Source organism: Cataglyphis hispanica, chromosome 1 (assembly GCF_021464435.1).
Source record: "Cataglyphis hispanica isolate Lineage 1 chromosome 1, ULB_Chis1_1.0, whole genome shotgun sequence".
Classification (NCBI taxonomy): domain Eukaryota; kingdom Metazoa; phylum Arthropoda; class Insecta; order Hymenoptera; family Formicidae; genus Cataglyphis; species Cataglyphis hispanica.
In genome coordinates, this window is record NC_065954.1 from 12,172,210 (window position 1) to 12,190,814 (window position 18,605).

The following is an 18,605-nucleotide window of genomic DNA, read 5'->3' on the forward strand; positions in this document are numbered from 1 at the left end:
AAAAAACAATACTTACATCTATTCATATAAGCTTCTATATTTTTCATACGTTTCACGCTCGCATGATCGCAATCTAATACCAAGGCCTGGACTGTATCCAATAAGCAATCAATATTTGTGACACTTCTTGGATCCTTTATCCTCTCCTCCAAAGCCCGTAGGCGTCTCCGCCTATCCTCATCGCACACTGTATCCATCTCTCCTTGGTTAGGAGTTTGGATTACTGTGCCTCAACAATGTACTGATTCTAACGCATTAAAAATTGTCCAAACTCAAGGCTAAATGTAGCATCGATTTGAGCAATATATAACAGTGATGCTCAATGGACCCTCCATCATATTTTCTAAACAAATAAATCCATAAACAAATGTAAATAAATGTAAACAATATAATAAACTAATCTTTCTCATAATAAATTATAAAGCAAATCCAAATATGTAATTACATTAACATATTTATAAAATTCTAGATGCTATACTTTAGAATTCTAGTTGCTACTTTATGTGTTAAAGATATAAAAATATATCATAAACCTAAGAGAAATAAAAAACACATGTGCTTATAACACTTGGCAGTTTCTAATTCTTATATAATAGAACATGAAAGCAGCAACAATATGACAGCACTACATTATGACAATACAAACAATTTAAAATTCCACTGATTAGCATTTCATTAATGTAGCTTACGTTATATAAATGTCTATATAAACGTAATTTCCGAATCAAATTCACATTTGTTGATAAACAAAAATGAGAGAAGAGACAAGAACATTTTGATGCGAGGAAAATACGGGCAACACGTCGCGGTACTGTGTTTAACGGAACAATGACTCAGCCGCGTAATTTGCAAGGTGACAACGATTCATGCGCGTGTAACAAAGAGCGATCCCGACAACGGTATTTGTTATGTGACGCCTTTTCCTCGCAACAATTCGTGCGCGTGTAACAAACTACGGCAAACTACGACGAGGATCCTCCCCGTTACGCGCTTTTTCGTATAGACACTCCTGGAGGAAATGGAGAGCTTCGAACGAATGAGGGTTACGTCAGTAGTAGTCGTTTACGATGGAACACGTACGGTGAGAGAACGTCAAATGATAGACGGAAGACCCTCGTCTCTCTCGCATGGTCGTCCCCCGGGAATTGGCGGCGACGGGAAAGATGTTCGTGAAAAACACTTATAAAGCGCGCGCACTCGCGTATTCTCTCGATCATGTCAGGGGTAAGGGAGGGGGAAATCAGCCCCTCGTGTGCGAGAGATGAGAATACGTCCGTGATTCGCAGATTCGCGGACCACGATTACTGCATCGGCGACAAAGGATATGCAGATGAAAGATGACCGATGAGGATGATCACAGAGGCGGGATACACATACCTCGTCGCGACGTCACCCTACGTCATCCCGTCCTTAGCTAGCGACGATGTCATGTCCGGACGGGCGCCCCAGGAAGAGGAAGGCGCATTATTTCGCGAGGTGTACGCGCATACAGCCGAACCGTGCGTGCACCATCGGTAGCGATTCACAACGGTCGTCGAAGCCACCGAAAGACTCCGCGAGAATCCGCCTCTTTCTCTCTGCTTTTTTCCTCCCTCTCTTCTTACTTACTCTATCCGTCTCTTTCTTTCGCGCACTCCGGTTCAATGTGCGCCGTTCTCGCGCGAGCGATACAAACTCCGATCGGCGATCTCTTGGCGTTACTCACGACGACGTGGGCATTTTGCTGGCCGCGACAATGGGTGTACATGTACACGGTTGATTCGCGACAACGAAGAGACACAGCACCACTACTGTACACGCACAGCACTTCCGCGGCTTCGATCCGTCGGCTTTTTGACCCGCGTCGCGGGATTATCGATCGTCGCGGTGAACGTGTTCGGTCTGAAATCACCCGGAGGAGACTTGGGACCTTGGAACTTAGCGCGACTCTCGTACGCGTTGTCGTTAACGGTAATAGAAGGAAGGAATAGAGAGTAGGAAGGGAAGGGGAAGAGCGACAGGCACGTTGTGTCGTGGAAAATCGTCGCGGATGCGGAGAGCGAGCGTCGACCACTCCGAAAAGCGTTGAAACGGGACGTTTAGAGGAGGAGGGAGGAAAGGTTGAGCCTTGGAAGAAGCAAGGATAGAGGAAGAGAGGCGAAGGGAAGGGGGCGTCGTCGTCAGTGGTCGTCAGTCAGTCTAAGATGGCGTAGCGTTCAGTATCGTTCGGATGACAGTTGGTGCATCGGAACTGGACGACGAGAGATTCGTTCAATTGATTTCGCTGCGCTTCATGTGTTAGCGCGAAAGTGTAAAGTGTCATCGAGAACGTATTCTCCAAGTCATCTGGAATAGTTGGCTCATTTTTCTCCGCGTACGACGTCATCCATACGACGGCTGTTCTCTCTCTTTCTCTCTCTCTTCTCACGTGGACTATTTCTTTTTGGCCAGCGGCATCTTGCCGTATTTATAGCAATAACGTGTGTTGTTTCAAAAATAGGTGAGTATATATGTACGCATGTCTCTTGTGCGTCATCTACGTATCTTTGTCGCCGTCTGATTGTATAAAGATTTAGACACGTGTTACATGCATAGCGTCATATTTTCTTATATGGGTGTCAAGTAGTAATATACATTGACATATTACAGGACCAGATTGCTATCGATATTTAAAACTCACTAACAAATTTCATGTTGCATTCATAATTTCATCCACCCTAAGTGTGCAAATCTTTATACGTTCATCTGGCAGATAAGATAAGGCAGGATGACAAATGCGTCTTGGCGAATAACGGACATTTCGCGAGTTTACTTCACTCCTCGTCATAATCCATTCTCATTATTCTGTATTCACATTACAGCTGAAAATTGTGTATATACGCACGCAAGTTAACACGCTGTATCATCAAGATGAGCCTGCTCTGCGACTGGCAGACCAGCAAACAGAAACTTTCGGAGCGTGGCCAGTACTTGCTGGAGACTGGACAATGGTCCGATTGTAAGTTTATTGTTGGGCAAGAACCTCAACAACAGACTCTCAAAGGCCATAAATTGTTTCTGGCAATGTCTAGTCCAGTTTTTGAGGCTATGTTCTTTGGCGGCATGGCAGAAAAGAATGATCCGATACCAATAAAGGATGTTCAGCCTGAAGCGTTTAAGGCTTTGTTGGAATATATATATACAGATAAAGTGGAATTAGGATCTTTCGAGTTAGCTTGTGAGTTATGTTATTGTGCCAAGAAATACATGCTGCCATGCTTAGTAGAAGAATGCACAAAGTATCTCTGGTCAGATCTCTCACCGAAAAAGGCATGTAGGGCATACGAGTTTGCTCAACTATTTGAAGAACCTGTGTTGATGGACAAGTGTCTGCAAATCATACGCACAAAGACGGATGAAATATTAAAGGAATCTAGTTGGGAGGATGTGGAGCTGGGAACACTTCTCAAGGTCTTAGACCAAGATGATTTGCAGATCAATTCGGAGATAGAATTATTTACTGGACTGGAACAATGGGCCAAGGCAGAATGTTCTAGGAAATCTCTTGATCCAACCAATGGAAAATCTTTAAAGTCTGTTATTGGAAATGCACTTTCAAAAATAAGATTTTTGAGTTTGACTCCGCAAGAGTTTGCAGGGGGTCCTGGTACATCTCCTCTACTCACAAAAGATGAAGCTTTTGATATATTAATGAATATATTACGTAATGACAACAAAACACCTATGCCCGAAGGTTTCTGTACTAATTCGAATAGCAGAGCAAAGCCAGTAAAATCTCAAACTATAAATCTGGTACGTGGTACTATAGTATATCCCAAAGTAAGTTACAAAGTTTCCTGAATAGTTGTTAAATAACAATATTTTTTTAAAAGAAAATATATAAATATATATAGTTAGAATGAAAAAGTGTATATTACAGCACTTGTGTATTTTCCTTTGTTTTTTTTCTTTTTTAGATGTTTGGTCTTTTAGAAGAAGAAAAAACAAGACCATCTATGTTTAATAATAATCCATATTTGAATATTCCGGTGCGTACTGGCCTTCTAAATGATAGGGAACCTAGCAGTACATTGCGAGAAACTTCACCGATATTCGGAGGGAGACATGACCTAGTAATAAATAAGGATTCTGGAAGTTTACCAAATTCCTCTTCCACGGGAGTGCTCGTACGCGAGGGACCAAAATATTACTGCCTCAGATCGATAGTTCAACAAACAGATTGCTTGAATACAAATGTACTGGATTGTTCCGTCACATTCAGTGTGGATAAGAACATTTGTGTAGTGGGTGTACAAGTTCCCACGCAAATCGCCGCGGTAAGCTAGAGAGATTAGTTATTATGTTCATCTAATTACCGTTCGCCAGGAGGCCAAGGGCCAAACAGGCCTGTATGGCCCGGAAGCAGTAGTAGTAATTATCATTCGCATATATCACCCAATTCATTTATTAGGCGAGCAGTTTTACTCACGCTATACATGGTGATACGTCTTACACCGAAATCTTGTATGCTCATCTTCTCGACTGCGACGGCACACGTTTGACGTACACACACTTCACCACTAAAGCGAATTTTGGCACCCTCGTGGAAATTACTTTTAATCGACCAGTTTACATTCAGAAGCATAAGGTTCGTATAACTGCAATATAATTGTTTTTTTACTATGTAATTAATATCTCTCATTGCTTTTATCATGCAATAATCATAAAATAATATTCTCATTCTGAAATGCCAAAGATTCTCGATTTGTTTGATCATTTGCAGATATATATTACTATATTTATAATCGTTTATATCATGAAAATATTACTCTGTTACGAACAGGTTTACCGAGTTGGTGTGGTATTTAATAAGGCTGGATGGTATCCAGTAGGAGTTTGTGCCCAAAATATGTCCTGTGATTCTGTGTTCTTCTCATTCGGAGTTGGTAATAGTGCACATGCGATTCGTGACGGTCTTATTCGATCTATAGTTTTCACATATCATTAGTGTCTTTGATCATGTTGGATGACAGAAAAAAAAATTGCGTACATACTTTTGGACTTATGAAAATAAAAAGAATCTACTTCTTATGTTATACATTACATTGTTGTGACATTTTCTTATTTTTCAAAGCAATCTTTCACTGTAAATTTTGAAAAAATGTACAAATATACTCGATCTAAGCATAAAGATATAATTTATCCTGTACAATAAAAACCTTTTTAACTTATATAGCAAATATCGACGTTTATGATATAAAGAAAAAAATCTGTATTTCAAATGCTTTTATTAAATTTTACACATTCATTTTCGTGTTTTGATTTTTCTTATATTCCATTAATAATTCTATCTTGATGTTAATGTGATATTTATAAAAAATAATTTATTTAAAATTATGCTGTACACCTCTATATACTTTTACATTATATATGATTTAACAAAATCTATTACTTGGTAAACAAATATCAAAAAAGTTTGCATTAAATTATCAATTATAAAATATACATACTTTATTTTTTATACTTGTTTTTTTAAATATATTTGTGATTTTTTTGCAATATGGCAAAAGCCAATAAAAATAAGATCTTACAAAATACGTAATCTCTCTCAGTCTATAAAATTCACCTTTAACTATATACTGTATCCAAGTATTTACCATTATGTCATTTAGTCTATTTGTGGCACTTATAGCTCTATTAAAAATATTTTATTATATATATATATATATATATATATATATATGTGCAGTAAAAACAATAATATCTGTTAAATATCTTTGTATAAAAACATGTTAATTTGTATGTATAATGTTCGTTTCGTTTCACGCATTCCGAACCTAATATTTTTAATTACAAATATTATATTTCATGCGAGAAAGTAAAAGTTATGTGCCTTTAAACCTAACTTGATAAACTCTTACGTTTTATGTACAATAAAATCCCAGGTATCTTTCCATCTCAATTTTATCACATCCTTGGCACTGAGAGCTGATGTTCCATGACTAAATACAATGAATTTTTTAAACACATAAATGACAAATAGTATCCAAGCGATAGTACCACATGTTAGAATATATAATGAAATGTTCCATGGACGATGAGAGCTGAAATAGAAGATACATAATTAACATTTTACTTCATATAAGATCAAATTATATTTAATGTTGTACTATTAAATCAGAAAAACATACCCAATTAAATAATACATATGATCAATTGTGGCTGCTGTTAATAAGACTTTGAAAATAAAGGCTGGTAAGTAATGATGCAAAAACAAAGTTCGTTCAACAAATAAAAAAGGCAAGAAATGAAGAAGATATCCAGTTAACAATATATAAGCATTGTTAATAAATTTTTCCCATTCTTCCTCGGCAATATCAAAGCATTTTCTTCTTCTTCTCATCAAATAAAATATTAATAATCCTGAATACACGATTACCGAAATTGTGCCAGAATACCAAATCACGATGTTTCCCAAAAGATGTACTTGTGCCTAAAAATCATATGATGAACGCGATTTAAGCTTATTGTTAGTCTATAAAAATCAGTAAATTTATCTAGTAATAAAAAATTAAAATAAGAAACGTAAAAAAATTAAAATAAAAACAAAAAACAAAAAAAAAGTTGAGCGCAATTAAAATACATCATATTTATCTTAAGGATATGTTCATCGATATATCGAACTTTGACATTAACATGTGCAATGTTTCAACTTACATTACTGTCATTGGACACCCAGTACGCGATTCCCCGGGACATCAATGGCCATTCAAGCGGTCCGCTGGAATACATATGACTATTTTGACCCTCCTGACCGCCAAATAACATTTTGATCTGCAGTTCTGCAAATTTCTCCCAAAAGCTTAATGCGGTAGCCTGCAATGGTATCATCTCCGCACTAATTAGGTCCCGTTCCCGTTGCTTCTGGTCTTCGCTTTTGGTATAACGATGCTCCTCGACGTTCCAGATGGAATTGGTCTGGTCCATCAGCCGGTCCGCCACCACCTCGTGCTGATTAAAGCCCCAGTCAGGCAATTGTCTGCCGCTGAACTTTAACGCAAACTCCGCTCCGTTTGTGTGCACGTGTATCAACCGCACTTGGCTCTGTATTGCGTGCCACGCATCGCCGGAGTGATCTCTGTTTGTGATCTCCACCCGCCAGAGATTTTGCGATGGCATCGACACATTATAATCGATATAGCACGACACCTCTTGACTTTGTGGCGTCATCGGCGCCGCGACGTCGTGTGAGTTTAACGCTCTGCTTGTGATTCCGTGTACTAGTTGAATCACGTCGCCGTGCCGGATAGGTTTGCTGGGTTTCGTCACCACTAGATCGTTCCTATCTGGTCTTTTGACAATCCACCAGTTGTTAACATCCTTAAATGAATAACAAGTAACCTGCTGCTGATGAGAACTGCCACGACCATCGGGATATCGCAACGGATATACATGGTTGTGACTGTGTAGCCAGCAAGCTCTGCCGTACGTATGTCGGAGCGTGATCTGTGAACCATGTGTCACTTCCAAAGGTTGCCCCTTCGTGATACTGGCGAGTCCTCCTTCCAAACTCGCTTGAAACGCGCTCGTCATGACCGAATCATGTGGCCCTGCTTTTGAGAGTATCGCCAAATGTACATAAAATATGCTTAGATACACGGTGGCAATAACGGCGATCAACACGACAAGTCTTATTAGAAGATGAATCCACAACATTGTACTCGACAAAGTCCTCTTTGGAAGCAGGGACCAGTAATCGCGAACAATTAAGAAAAGCGCGAGAACCATTGAGTAAAATCCAACATATTTTACACTACAAAGAAAGATTTTGATTAGGCAAATTCAATCGAGAATGAATGCGAAAAGTGAGAATAAGTAAGGTCGTACCACATCGCGCATGTTAAGTTCGCGACGCCTAATATCAGCCAAATCCACCAGGACGTGGATGTCGGTCGGTCCATAATTTTCCGAAATTTTACAATGCATAACAAACCAAGCAAAGAGAATTGCATCAAAATACTTTCCATCAGGATAAATCTGGACTGTGTCAACAACGCATTGTCTAAAATTAATGAGTGTATTAACAAAATATATAATAGAGGACACCATGCATTGTAGAATTGCTTTAGATATTATGAAGAGCAACGATTCGTCTCAAAATATTAAATAACAAATTATATATGTAGATTATATTATACATGCAGAGACTTTATCATCTTCGAATCATAAACTTAGCAAAATTAATCTTTAAACTTAATTTTTTAATTAAAATGCGGATTATATATTACATTTCCGCATTATCTACCATATTAGCATTCTTTCAATTAAAAAATCAGAAATAAAAATAAAGAAACAGTTTACCACAATCTTTTGGGTAATACATTTTTAGCCCAAGACAAAGTTACCGAGTAATAATAGAATTCCGCCAATTGTCGCGGTCCATTGCTTCAAGCCCAGCTCTAAAATGAGATGATATCCCGTTGGGATCAGTAGACTACCGCATATTGCTGGTACTAGGCGTAAAGCGTACAGAGGAACCGTATCGCCGTAAGGACTTCCGATTCTGTCGAACTTGAATTGTCCATCGAATCCAGCCAAGTAAGCCGCTGCGGAAACCAATTGCTTTCCCAGAGGCGGATGAGAGTCGAAAAAGAACGTTCTCTTCATATATAATCCGACGTATTTGCCATAATGCAGTTCATCAAATCTACAAATAATTAATTATAATGAAAACTAATAGCTTCAAATGTATTTCAAATTATAAGCATTTTTCGATTCATTATTTTACATTTTAAGAAATTTGTTTGATCATTTCGTGTTATAAAAGAAATATAACGAGAAAAATATAATTGTAATAATAAAGTTAATGTATCAATATATAAAATATGTGTCGCACGCGCGTGTGTAATGGAACTTTCTCAAAAACTATAGTCTTATGTGATTTATTTTGTAATTGTTTAATTTTTGAGAAAGTTATTTAATTACATATTATAATAGATTTAATTAAAGATTTTAACAGTAAAGTTATAGTTAGCATTCAATCTAACAATTCACAATTTTAAATTAATATTAGTTGATTTCATTGATTGTTTATTAATTAAAATCTTTATTATTTACATAATTATTTCACATTTTTATATATGTACCTTAATTTATAATTGTCAAGTTGAAGATAATAAAAATTTTATGGTATTGGCAAAACGTTGATATATATAATGATATAACTTCAATTATCTATTTCTTATCAATATTATGTTATTTCTCGAAAAAGCGTAAATAAATACTTACACTATATTACGTGGTTCCTCGAGACGATAAAGGCGAGTGAGGATGCCTGTAACTAGTAAAATTGTCGCTATCAGATCGATCTCCAAATTTATCTTGATCCGTGCACAAACTGCATCATTCGATACAAGTTGCTTTGGCTCGATAAAATCTGATGTATTTGCTATGTTACTTTCTATTGGATTGTCTAGTGCCTGTCAATAAAATAGCAAATATTAATAAATATATATATAAAATGAATATATATATATATATATATATATATATATATATATATATATATATACACGAAATATATATGTAATAAAATCTGATAAATTAATTTTGAAAAAAATAATGAACAAGCGATGTAATTATATAGATAAAAGATGTAATTTTAATAGAACTGTTTTGTTGTTCACTATATTTATATAAAGAGAATTCCATTTTTCATTGTGTTAATAATATGAAATTCTAGTAAAATATAAAGAGAAGATGTCGCATTATTATGCGACTTTCGCTCTTTTAATTTCGTTTTCTCAAATAAATTCAAAATCATTAAAAAAAATAATAATAAAATATCTTGTCTAATTGTTTTCTTAGAATTTATATGTGCAAAACGGTAAACAATAATCACATTCTGTAATATGTATAAGATTTTCGATTCTAAAGCTTTTCAAAAAAATTCACAAGTTGGAATAAAATACTGACAAAATTGATTTCAATCTTTACATTGCAATTAAGAATTTGCAGATTCATAGGCGCACATTTCAAGTCATCAGACAATACAAAAATTCCGCAAGTATATTCCCGTATCCTCCGTATATAATTTTTTTTACATACATTTTTACGTACATTACATTCTAAGTTCATTGCTCCGAGAAAGTCGACAAATTTCAAATATTGTGGCTTACCTCATCATCCTTTTGATTTCTTGATTGATTTATCATCGCGTTGACATTATTTTCTACATGTGTGCTCTGTTTAGCGTTCTGTGGTCTCGTTCGTCTGCGCCGGACTTCCATCGTCGCGGAAAATGTACCGGAGAGAATGAAAAAGAGAGAACACGCTTTCCCAAGAAGAGAAAGAAGATGACAATCCTAGATCAACAACTGTTCGCGATGCTCTGCATTTGCTCTCAAATTCTCGCTTAATAAATTCTTCATTACGGTCGCATTTCACGTAAAGAACACTTTCATTCCTGTCATGGGACCTGGCAACACAACCCACGTCAGCGCAGCTGGATCTCTTCACTGCAACGTGCTTCCCAGTTCAGAGATAATCGTGATTCTTCGGAATCCCGAGACGGCAAATCTATTCTCGAAACGAATCACTCATATGATTCAAAGTCCGATTTTAACGAGTTAATTAAAGCTTGCACGAGAATTCATCCGTCAAAAGCTTGACGCTTTCGTGCACGAGTGAGTTTAGGTTAGTACACGAGTTTGACATAACGGTACCGTCTCTGAGGATCCTGTTCGGCGATAGTTCTGCGCATTTCGCGGCAATCTCGCAAGTTTCGCAATGTTTGTTCTTTAGAATTGTGCGGCGTTTTATCCTTGCAGTTTCTCCTTTGGCTTATCATTATATTCATTTTAATTGTTTTTGATTTGTGTATTTTCTTCTTCATCATTTTACTCGTCTTCAGTTGACATTTTTGATAAACATATGATTATTGACTATATATATATATTGAAAATTTATAACACAATTGAGCTATTTACTGCGATGCGAATACTTCATCCATACATGACACAGAACAACACGTGACAATTGACAATACGCGATCACGCGATAAAAATGATGCAGAAGTCGAATATTTTTTGCTTTTCCGAAAGTGATATGTATAATGTATATAACGCATTTTCCGGAAATGATAGGGTGTAAATGAGATGTCACGAGATGTTGACCGCAGACGTTTTCTCGCACGACGCGTTTTTTACCTCAAGAGAAGATTGATTATGAATCAATGAAAACAAACAATTAATAATTGATTATAAATTAATAAAAATAAAAGTATATGTATATATCAATTTATATTTCTATTATCTATTCATCATCTCTTGTTATCTTTGTTATTTTTCAGCTACTCTATTGAAAGAAATTTGCGGAGATTTAAGATTTTCGATATTTTGTTATTGCACACAATGTTAATGATTATCTTTTAAACAACAAGAAAACGAAAGAAATAAATCAAAATTTTATGTTATTATTAATATAAAGATGGATATTGATAAAATATCATGTCCAATATGTGGCAAGGAATTTGCTTTTTCTGTTATCGAATCTCATGCCAACAAGTGCTTATTCTTTAATGAATCTGTGAAAGATGAAACCACAACTTTGCTTAAAGATTCAAGTCCTGTAAATAAAAAAAGCAAATTGAAACCAACAAATGTAAACAAAGCAAATCAAGTGTTTATAAAAAGAAAGAGTTCTTTGGATCAGTTTCCCTCCCAAAATTTTCAAGAGGAAGATGTTAAAGATGACATGCTACAAAAAAGTGTAATTATTATTATTTAACATAGATTTACATATATTGTAGTAATTTGATAAAATATTTATATAATCACATAAATAAAACACAAGTTGTAATAATTAACTATTTTAAAATACATGCCAAATTTGCTCATATTTTGCTAAGTAATTTTTAAAAAAATTATATTGCATTAAAATCATAAATTTTATATTTGCAGATAAGCAGTGAATGCAAGAAATTGCGTGGAAATGAACGTATACCTCTTGCAGAACAGATGAGACCTACATCATTATTAAATTTTGTCGGCCAGACACATATTCTTGGACCACGCACTATGCTATCAGAACTCTTGCAAAAGAAGGAAATACCCAATATGATTCTCTGGGGTCCACCTGGATGTGGCAAGGTTTATGTCTTTAAAATTTTCTGTTTCTGTTGCGAATATACAAGTATACATTTGTTTTCTTGTTTCACAGACATCTTTGGCTAATGTTATCGCATATATGTGCAAAAACGACACAAGTCGTAAACTCCGATACGTTAAGCTCTCTGCGGCCATGGCTGGTGTCCAAGAGGTAAAAGAAGTTATTAGTGTGGCCGCAAATCATGCCAAATTTGCGCAGCGAACGATAGTGTTCATGGACGAGATACACAGATTTAACAAGACACAGCAGGATGTTTTCTTACCACACGTCGAATCAGGAACTATCACTCTCATTGGTGCTACGACAGAAAATCCCTCATTCAGTCTAAACTCTGCATTATTAAGCAGATGCAGAGTAATTGTCTTACACAAATTATCTATTGCAAATTTGGTATGGATTTTAAAACGTGCTGTAATTTCACTGGAAGGTATAATACACATGTCGGATAAAAGCAGATTGCAAAGTGAAGAAAGTACTTCAAAAGAAGACAAGATCGAAATGGAGTCGCCCTATAATACAAAGTTTATTATAGACGAACCAACAATACAGTGGTTGGCTGAAACTTGTGATGGTGATGCTCGAATAGCTTTAGGAGGGCTAGAAATGGCTGTGCGATCTAAAGCACTGAATGAAAAGGAACTACTAGACATTGGGCCAGCTATAATAACGCTGAACGACATCGAGGAGAGTCTGAAAAAGACGCACATGTTGTACGATAAGAAGGGTGATCAACATTACGACACGATTTCCGCATTACACAAATCAGTTAGAGCCAGTGACGAAAATGCTTCTCTTTATTGGTTGACTAGAATGATCTCTGGCGGTGAAGATCCGGTTTATATTGCACGAAGATTAGTGAGGATGGCTAGTGAAGATATCGGTTTAGCTGATCCAAAAGCTCTTGGTTAGTAAATCATTCATAATTTATAATTGCTAATAAACAGTATATTTTAATAATACTTATGAGAATGTAAAGAATAGATTTGTGAAATGTGATTAATTGTGAATGTAATTTATAGTTCATTTGATGTAAATATATATTATTTATTAAGGGATAGCGATGCACACAATGCACGGTTGCAAAATGATCGGGATGCCGGAATGCGATGTTCTTTTGGCGCAATGTACAATATATTTAGCGAGAGCTCCAAAATCCAGACTAATGGAAGACGCACTTAGAGCCGCACAAAAAGTTGTAGCTGAACATAAGGGCCCACAACCAGGAGTGCCCTTATATCTAAGAAATGCTCCTACAAGACTCATGAAAGATTTAGGTACATATCTTAATTTTTTATCTTTAAAAAAAAAAAAAAATATATACACTTTTAATAAATTGAATTGTTATATCAGGATATAGCAAAGGATATAATATGAGGCACAAAGATGAATCTGAATTGAGTTATCTGCCAGAGGGATTGGAAGATTTAGATTTCTTTGGTGATGATGATACAATGTAAAAATACGATTATAATTGCTTTATTTTTAAGGTACATTTCGTCATGTATATATATATATAACATGTTTCATATTAATGAGAAAAAAAAGATATAATTCATATTATACTAGTTATAAATTTCTCAAATATAAGAATTTCAGATCTCTCAGGGATTAAAGTATCATAAAAATTAATATAGAAATTTTGTACAATGTGTATTGTAATTAAATATAGATATAGCAACTTTAGATAAAAATATATAGGAACGTAATGTTTAAATAAAGCATCTTATTCACACAACCAGAGAAGCAATATCTTTTAATTTAATTAAACAAAAATAAGATTTATATACATATTTGAAAGCGCTTAGCTATAATTATTCTTTTATTTAATCATTATATATAAAATTCGCCAATTGCAATTCTTACGAATGCATAATTTTTCTCCAAATTAATGTATTATTGTTAGCAGGCATATCAACAACCTGGATTAATTTAATATTATGTTCCTCAGCCAACTTTTTCAAATCTCTTACATCTCGTAAACCCCAATTCGGATCTTGCAATCTTAAAGACTTATCGAAATTTACATTACTCTGAGGTGTGATCTGACCATCAAAGGCATATGGTCCATATGTAATTAGCAGTCCGTTCGGCTTCAGCAATTGTCCCGCATTACTAAATAAACCGATGGTGCACTGATACGGCGAAATATGTATCATATTTGCGTTATATATATATTCTAAGCTGTTTGGCTTGAAGATACCATTACCCCATAGGCGATAGTCCTCGATGACATCAATTCTTATAGGACTTTTTATATTCGAATATCCGTTTGCGTGTGCAGCAATGCTCTCCAAAAGTCGTGGCTCGTACTCGGAGGGATAAAATGTGACGTGTGGAAAATGTGGCGCGAAATGCGCCACATGTTGTCCCGAACCGGAGGCTATCTCCAAGAAGGTCTGATTGATGCCGTGTTGAATATATCGTTTTAAAACCGATAATATGGGATCCTTATTACGGTCCGCCGCAGGATAAATGAGTTTTTTAGCAGCCATAGTATTGAACCTTGAAGAATTTATAATTTCATTTCTTTGAAAGCTTGCGATTGCTTATAGAATGCTTGCATAATATGATGTCTCCTCTTGAGAGAACATGTAGAATTAAAACTCAACAAGAAAATAAAATGCTCATTATTTACAAGCACCTGTAAATTATCTCACCTGTGATTAACAGTGTAATGAATGATATTCTATGTCATGCTGTGACGTTATTATTTATATTTATAGCAAAGAGATATTGCACATACCCTGAAAAATGCAAATATTTTTTTATATTATTGAATATATTATTTATTTTTTATTTTGTAGGAAAATAAGTTATTGCAAAATAAATTTTTATTATTAAAACACTAGATTGTCTATAATATATATATCTTGATAAACTTAAAATATTGTCGGAAAAGGAAAATATATTCACAATATATTATTTTAATGAGGTATTATTGCATTTATTGTTGAATATGATTTGTTACAAAATCATTTGTGGTATGTTTATAATATAATAACGTGTATTATAATTTTAATTTTTGTTGCTTCTGCTTAAAGCACATTAGTAGCATATTTGTTAATTTTTATTTCTGAATCATTATAAATGTTGCAAAGGAACTCGATATAATAGTTCTACCTCATCAAACATAATTCATAATAACTACATTATTTTAATATTTTTATACTTTGTACAATATGTACACAAAGAATACGATTCTTATGATATATTTGAACATATGGACTTGCATAAACGACTGTCACATCACTCGTAATAAATTAACAATAATTAACATCTCATGCGCACGCGATATTTTCTTTATTAAGTTCAACGTCTTTTTTTATCTGAAGTATCTTTTCCTTTGGGCACTGTCTTTTCTTTTTTTTGTTTCTCCTTTTTATTTTTCATTAATTCTGGTATATACACCGAATGTCCAGTTTTCTTTAAATGTTCAAATAATTTGTTTTTGCTAGGAAATTTCAATGAGCAAGAAATGCAGCAATGATCATCAACATTTATGATTGGATCTGTTTTATTTTTACTCTTATTCTCTCGGTCTTCTTTTTTGCATGCTTTCTTTATTTTACTGCTTTTTAGCCTTTCATTAACAATATCTGTTTCTTCTAGTTCGCTTCTTGCTAGTTCGCTTTCGTCATTTGCTTGTTGTATCTTCTTATTGTGTGTCTCTTCATTATTTTGTACCTTATTCTTTGTTACCTTCTTTTGCTGTAATTTTTTGCGTTGTTTTTTCGATAACCACATTTCTTCATTCGTACTTTCCGTGTCCTCGTCACTAGCATGATCCATCATAGTATGTAGATTTAGAGCATTCCGCTTTTTTTTCTTTTTCTGAGGATATGACAATGGGATTTCTTCTTCCTGATCAGATATTAATTCGTCTTCGGATGTTATGTTATCATCCTCATTTTCTATCTTAGAGGAGAACGAAATGCTTTCACTCATCTGTGGTTCTGTAGCTAATGGAATATCTCCATTATCCATCTTTCTTTTTTCGTTTATCGATTCTGAATTTTTTTCATCGTCTGACATTAGTTCGGCTGAAGAAGTATCTTCATTGTTCTCATCATCTGGTTGTGTCATGTCACTCTGGGGGTTCAGTAAGAAATCGGGCATTTGCGAGTTTGTTGCTAACTTGAGCTCATTTAGAGAAATTGATTCTGTGCTTGAATCGCTTTCACGAGAATTGTCAAGGAGATCGTCGTTATCATCTATTGTGAGGTGCTTGAGCATGCTGACATTTTCTTTGTGCTTTCTCGAGTTCTCATGGTTCGTAAAGGCTTTGTGCGTTTTGAAAATCTTATTGCAGGCGATGCAATAAAGTATGTTGTTTTTCTCCGTGATTGCTTCCTTACTGTCCATTCCAAATTCCGCTGTCAGATTCGCCTCTATCTTTTTCAGTTCCGCCTCAATATTCGAGAATTTGGACCACTCGGATTCGTTGTGATCATGCAACAGTTTCTGCCTCTCCAACAAATGCGCCTTCCTGCGCTCTTCTGCCTTGCGAAAGTTCTCGCGAGCACGTTCGGCCAACTTCTCCGCGTAAGCTTGCACTCGCTTGTCACGTTTACGGACGAAAGCGACCAGATTACGCACTTGCTCATTTCTCTCACGTTTCGCCTTTTCGCGTACTTTCTTATTCTCTTTCTCAGCGAGCCTGAAGACACGCCGGTTTGGCATCTCACGTATATCGTATGGATCCAACCAAGCATAGGATTTCTTGGTGCTGTAACTTTGCCAGTAGGCATAGAAATCATGCACTACATCTTCATAGGAACTCAGAGAATCGCCGAAGCCAGGGACCTCATCAACAAACTCATCGTCTTTAGCAAATTCGGCGTCCTCCGCGACTAATTTTTCGAAGACATTTCGATAAACAGTGTAGAAACCTGTCTCATCATCCTTATAACCCTTGAAGCATGTAGTGGAGAAGTATGGGAAAAGATTAATGGAGTCGTCCTTGTAATTTTCTCCAATACCACCCTTCAGGATGGCTTCTCGATGATTGTCGTACCAGGTACGCTCATGGGGATCACTCAGTATCTCCCATGCTTGTTGGACAAGTTGAAATTGTTCCTTTGCTTCATTTGGATTATCAAGGTTCTTATCTGGATGCCATTTTAATGCTAGCTTCCTGTATGCTTTTTTTATATCATTGTCAGAAGCGTTTCTTTCAACTCCTAATATTTCATAGTGACACTTCATTATTGTATATTAATATACAATTGCTGGATACAATTTCTTTATTTAAACCAAACTGTATGCTAAAAAAATTTAGATTATTAAACTGTGAAGCACAATAGCTTTCAAGTAATCTAGTGCTTAGCTTAATTCAATTAAAAATAATTTCAGAGTTTCCCGTAAATCTATAATAAAACAAGATCTGCAAATAAAGAAATATATATTACTCAAAAATTTATAAGTACACAAGACATTATAAAACAATTAATTTTAAATAATGTTAATAAACTATATAATTAATAATAAATCACATTTTACATTTCCAAATATAAATTTGTTGTGAAATTTATTTTTACAATGTTCAATTTTTGAACCAAAATACTGCCTGCTTTATATTATCAATTAAGATTTTAAAAATATTTTCTACACTTTCATGACACAAAGAAATGATTGTTTTAATTTATTTTAATGTTCTAACATATATATTTTTTGTCAATACTTTTAATGCGCCAAGAGAACAATATGCTTACCCAACTTTAATGTTTATTGATCCTATTGTTGATATTGCGCGCAGTAAACAAATTGATATTAAATGACCGAAATTCGTGTAATCATAGAAAAAAATGCAGTCATTAATAGTTGTGCACTCAATTAATATGTGATTATTTCCTAACGTATCGTTGATGTTTATGAATACCTGGAAATTTCAGGTTATGATTCCCAATTATGGCTCTCGCATACTCGCACACCAGCGCGATGACGTGATCAATGAGCGTACAGTTTTCATCCGTTAACGAATAAAAGCTGTACGCTCATTGGTCTATCGCGCACGCGTCATCGCGCTAGTGTGCGGGAGCCATTAGGCTGCGTTCAGGAACGGGATTCTTACGGCGAATTCACACTTTGAGAAAAGCAGAAAGCAGAAAAGCAGCAGCCAATCAGAACTCGCGCTGGTAGTAATCTGTAAACGGAATGATATTCTGTTGTATCGCTTACTACCAGCACGAGTTCTGATTGGCTGCTGCTTTTCTGCCAAGGTGTGATTTCGTTGCTTTTCTGCCAAGATGTGAATTCAGTAAACAACAAAGATAGAACAATGCTAAAAGCATTGTTCTATCTTTGTTGTTTACTGAAAGTTAAACAAAAAGGGTAGAGTATACAGCTAAAAGTGCTCCCTGAACGCACCCTATAGAATCGATTCTTTCGCAAGATCGATTATCTCGTTGACATTTTCTAATTCGATCAATTATGTTCAAAACTCATTATTGAAAATTTTGTACATAGTTGATTTTTATAAA

The 18,605-nt window shown here is 35.3% G+C and overlaps 6 protein-coding genes across 11 annotated transcripts in view; 2 read left to right on the forward strand and 4 right to left on the reverse strand.

Annotated features, from left to right (window-relative positions):
- The window catches only part of LOC126852190 (rho-associated protein kinase 2), a 9,746-nt gene extending 8,220 nt beyond the window's left edge, over positions 1-1,526 (reverse strand). For 2 of the 4 annotated variants that reach the window (XR_007687814.1, XM_050596743.1), the window contains exons 1-2: positions 1,378-1,526; positions 17-343 (exon numbers count right to left, since the gene is read on the reverse strand). Coding sequence is in view for 3 of the 4 variants with exons in the window: in XM_050596743.1 (XP_050452700.1) it covers positions 17-197 (181 nt within the window). In the remaining variant the exon portion in view is untranslated. The other 2 variants (XM_050596832.1, XM_050596925.1) reach the window with 2 other exon arrangements.
- An 804-nt stretch (positions 1,527-2,330) lies between these two features.
- Positions 2,331-5,266, forward strand: LOC126853365 (kelch-like protein 41b). 2 transcript variants are annotated; one of them, XM_050599062.1, is made up of 5 exons: positions 2,331-2,479; positions 2,841-3,798; positions 3,936-4,295; positions 4,430-4,606; positions 4,802-5,266. In XM_050599062.1, the coding sequence occupies exons 2-5, from the start codon at positions 2,890-2,892 to the stop codon at positions 4,964-4,966; spliced, it is 1,611 nt and encodes a 536-aa protein (XP_050455019.1). In that variant the 5' UTR covers positions 2,331-2,479; positions 2,841-2,889; the 3' UTR covers positions 4,967-5,266. The 2 variants fall into 2 exon arrangements, with proteins under 2 accessions (XP_050455019.1, XP_050455107.1); XM_050599150.1 differs by having other exon boundaries at positions 2,841-3,771.
- A 119-nt stretch (positions 5,267-5,385) lies between these two features.
- LOC126852780 (protein O-mannosyltransferase 1) lies at positions 5,386-10,277 on the reverse strand. The gene is made up of 7 exons (XM_050597980.1): positions 10,137-10,277; positions 9,247-9,437; positions 8,364-8,665; positions 7,846-8,020; positions 6,676-7,771; positions 6,150-6,451; positions 5,386-6,062 (listed from the first exon to the last, which is right to left on the reverse strand). The coding sequence occupies exons 1-7, from the start codon at positions 10,245-10,247 to the stop codon at positions 5,876-5,878; spliced, it is 2,364 nt and encodes a 787-aa protein (XP_050453937.1). The 5' UTR covers positions 10,248-10,277; the 3' UTR covers positions 5,386-5,875.
- A 1,149-nt stretch (positions 10,278-11,426) lies between these two features.
- LOC126853294 (ATPase WRNIP1-like) lies at positions 11,427-13,861 on the forward strand. The gene is made up of 5 exons (XM_050598935.1): positions 11,427-11,727; positions 11,919-12,107; positions 12,178-13,030; positions 13,179-13,400; positions 13,477-13,861. Exons 1-5 carry the CDS (start codon positions 11,446-11,448, stop codon positions 13,581-13,583), a joined length of 1,653 nt encoding a protein of 550 aa, XP_050454892.1. The 5' UTR covers positions 11,427-11,445; the 3' UTR covers positions 13,584-13,861.
- Positions 13,862-13,980: 119 nt separating this feature from the next.
- On the reverse strand, positions 13,981-15,258 carry LOC126854257 (methyltransferase-like 26). Its single transcript, XM_050600819.1, has 3 exons — positions 15,247-15,258; positions 14,784-14,812; positions 13,981-14,628 (listed from the first exon to the last, which is right to left on the reverse strand). The coding sequence occupies exons 1-3, from the start codon at positions 15,256-15,258 to the stop codon at positions 13,986-13,988; spliced, it is 684 nt and encodes a 227-aa protein (XP_050456776.1). The 3' UTR covers positions 13,981-13,985.
- LOC126853107 (dnaJ homolog subfamily C member 21) lies at positions 14,993-18,063 on the reverse strand. 2 transcript variants are annotated; one of them, XM_050598700.1, is made up of 2 exons: positions 17,838-18,063; positions 14,993-17,390 (listed from the first exon to the last, which is right to left on the reverse strand). In XM_050598700.1, exon 2 carries the CDS (start codon positions 17,329-17,331, stop codon positions 15,436-15,438), a length of 1,896 nt encoding a protein of 631 aa, XP_050454657.1. In that variant the 5' UTR covers positions 17,332-17,390; positions 17,838-18,063; the 3' UTR covers positions 14,993-15,435. The 2 variants fall into 2 exon arrangements, with proteins under 2 accessions (XP_050454657.1, XP_050454568.1); XM_050598611.1 differs by having other exon boundaries at positions 14,993-17,509.
- Positions 18,064-18,605: the final 542 nt, after the last annotated feature.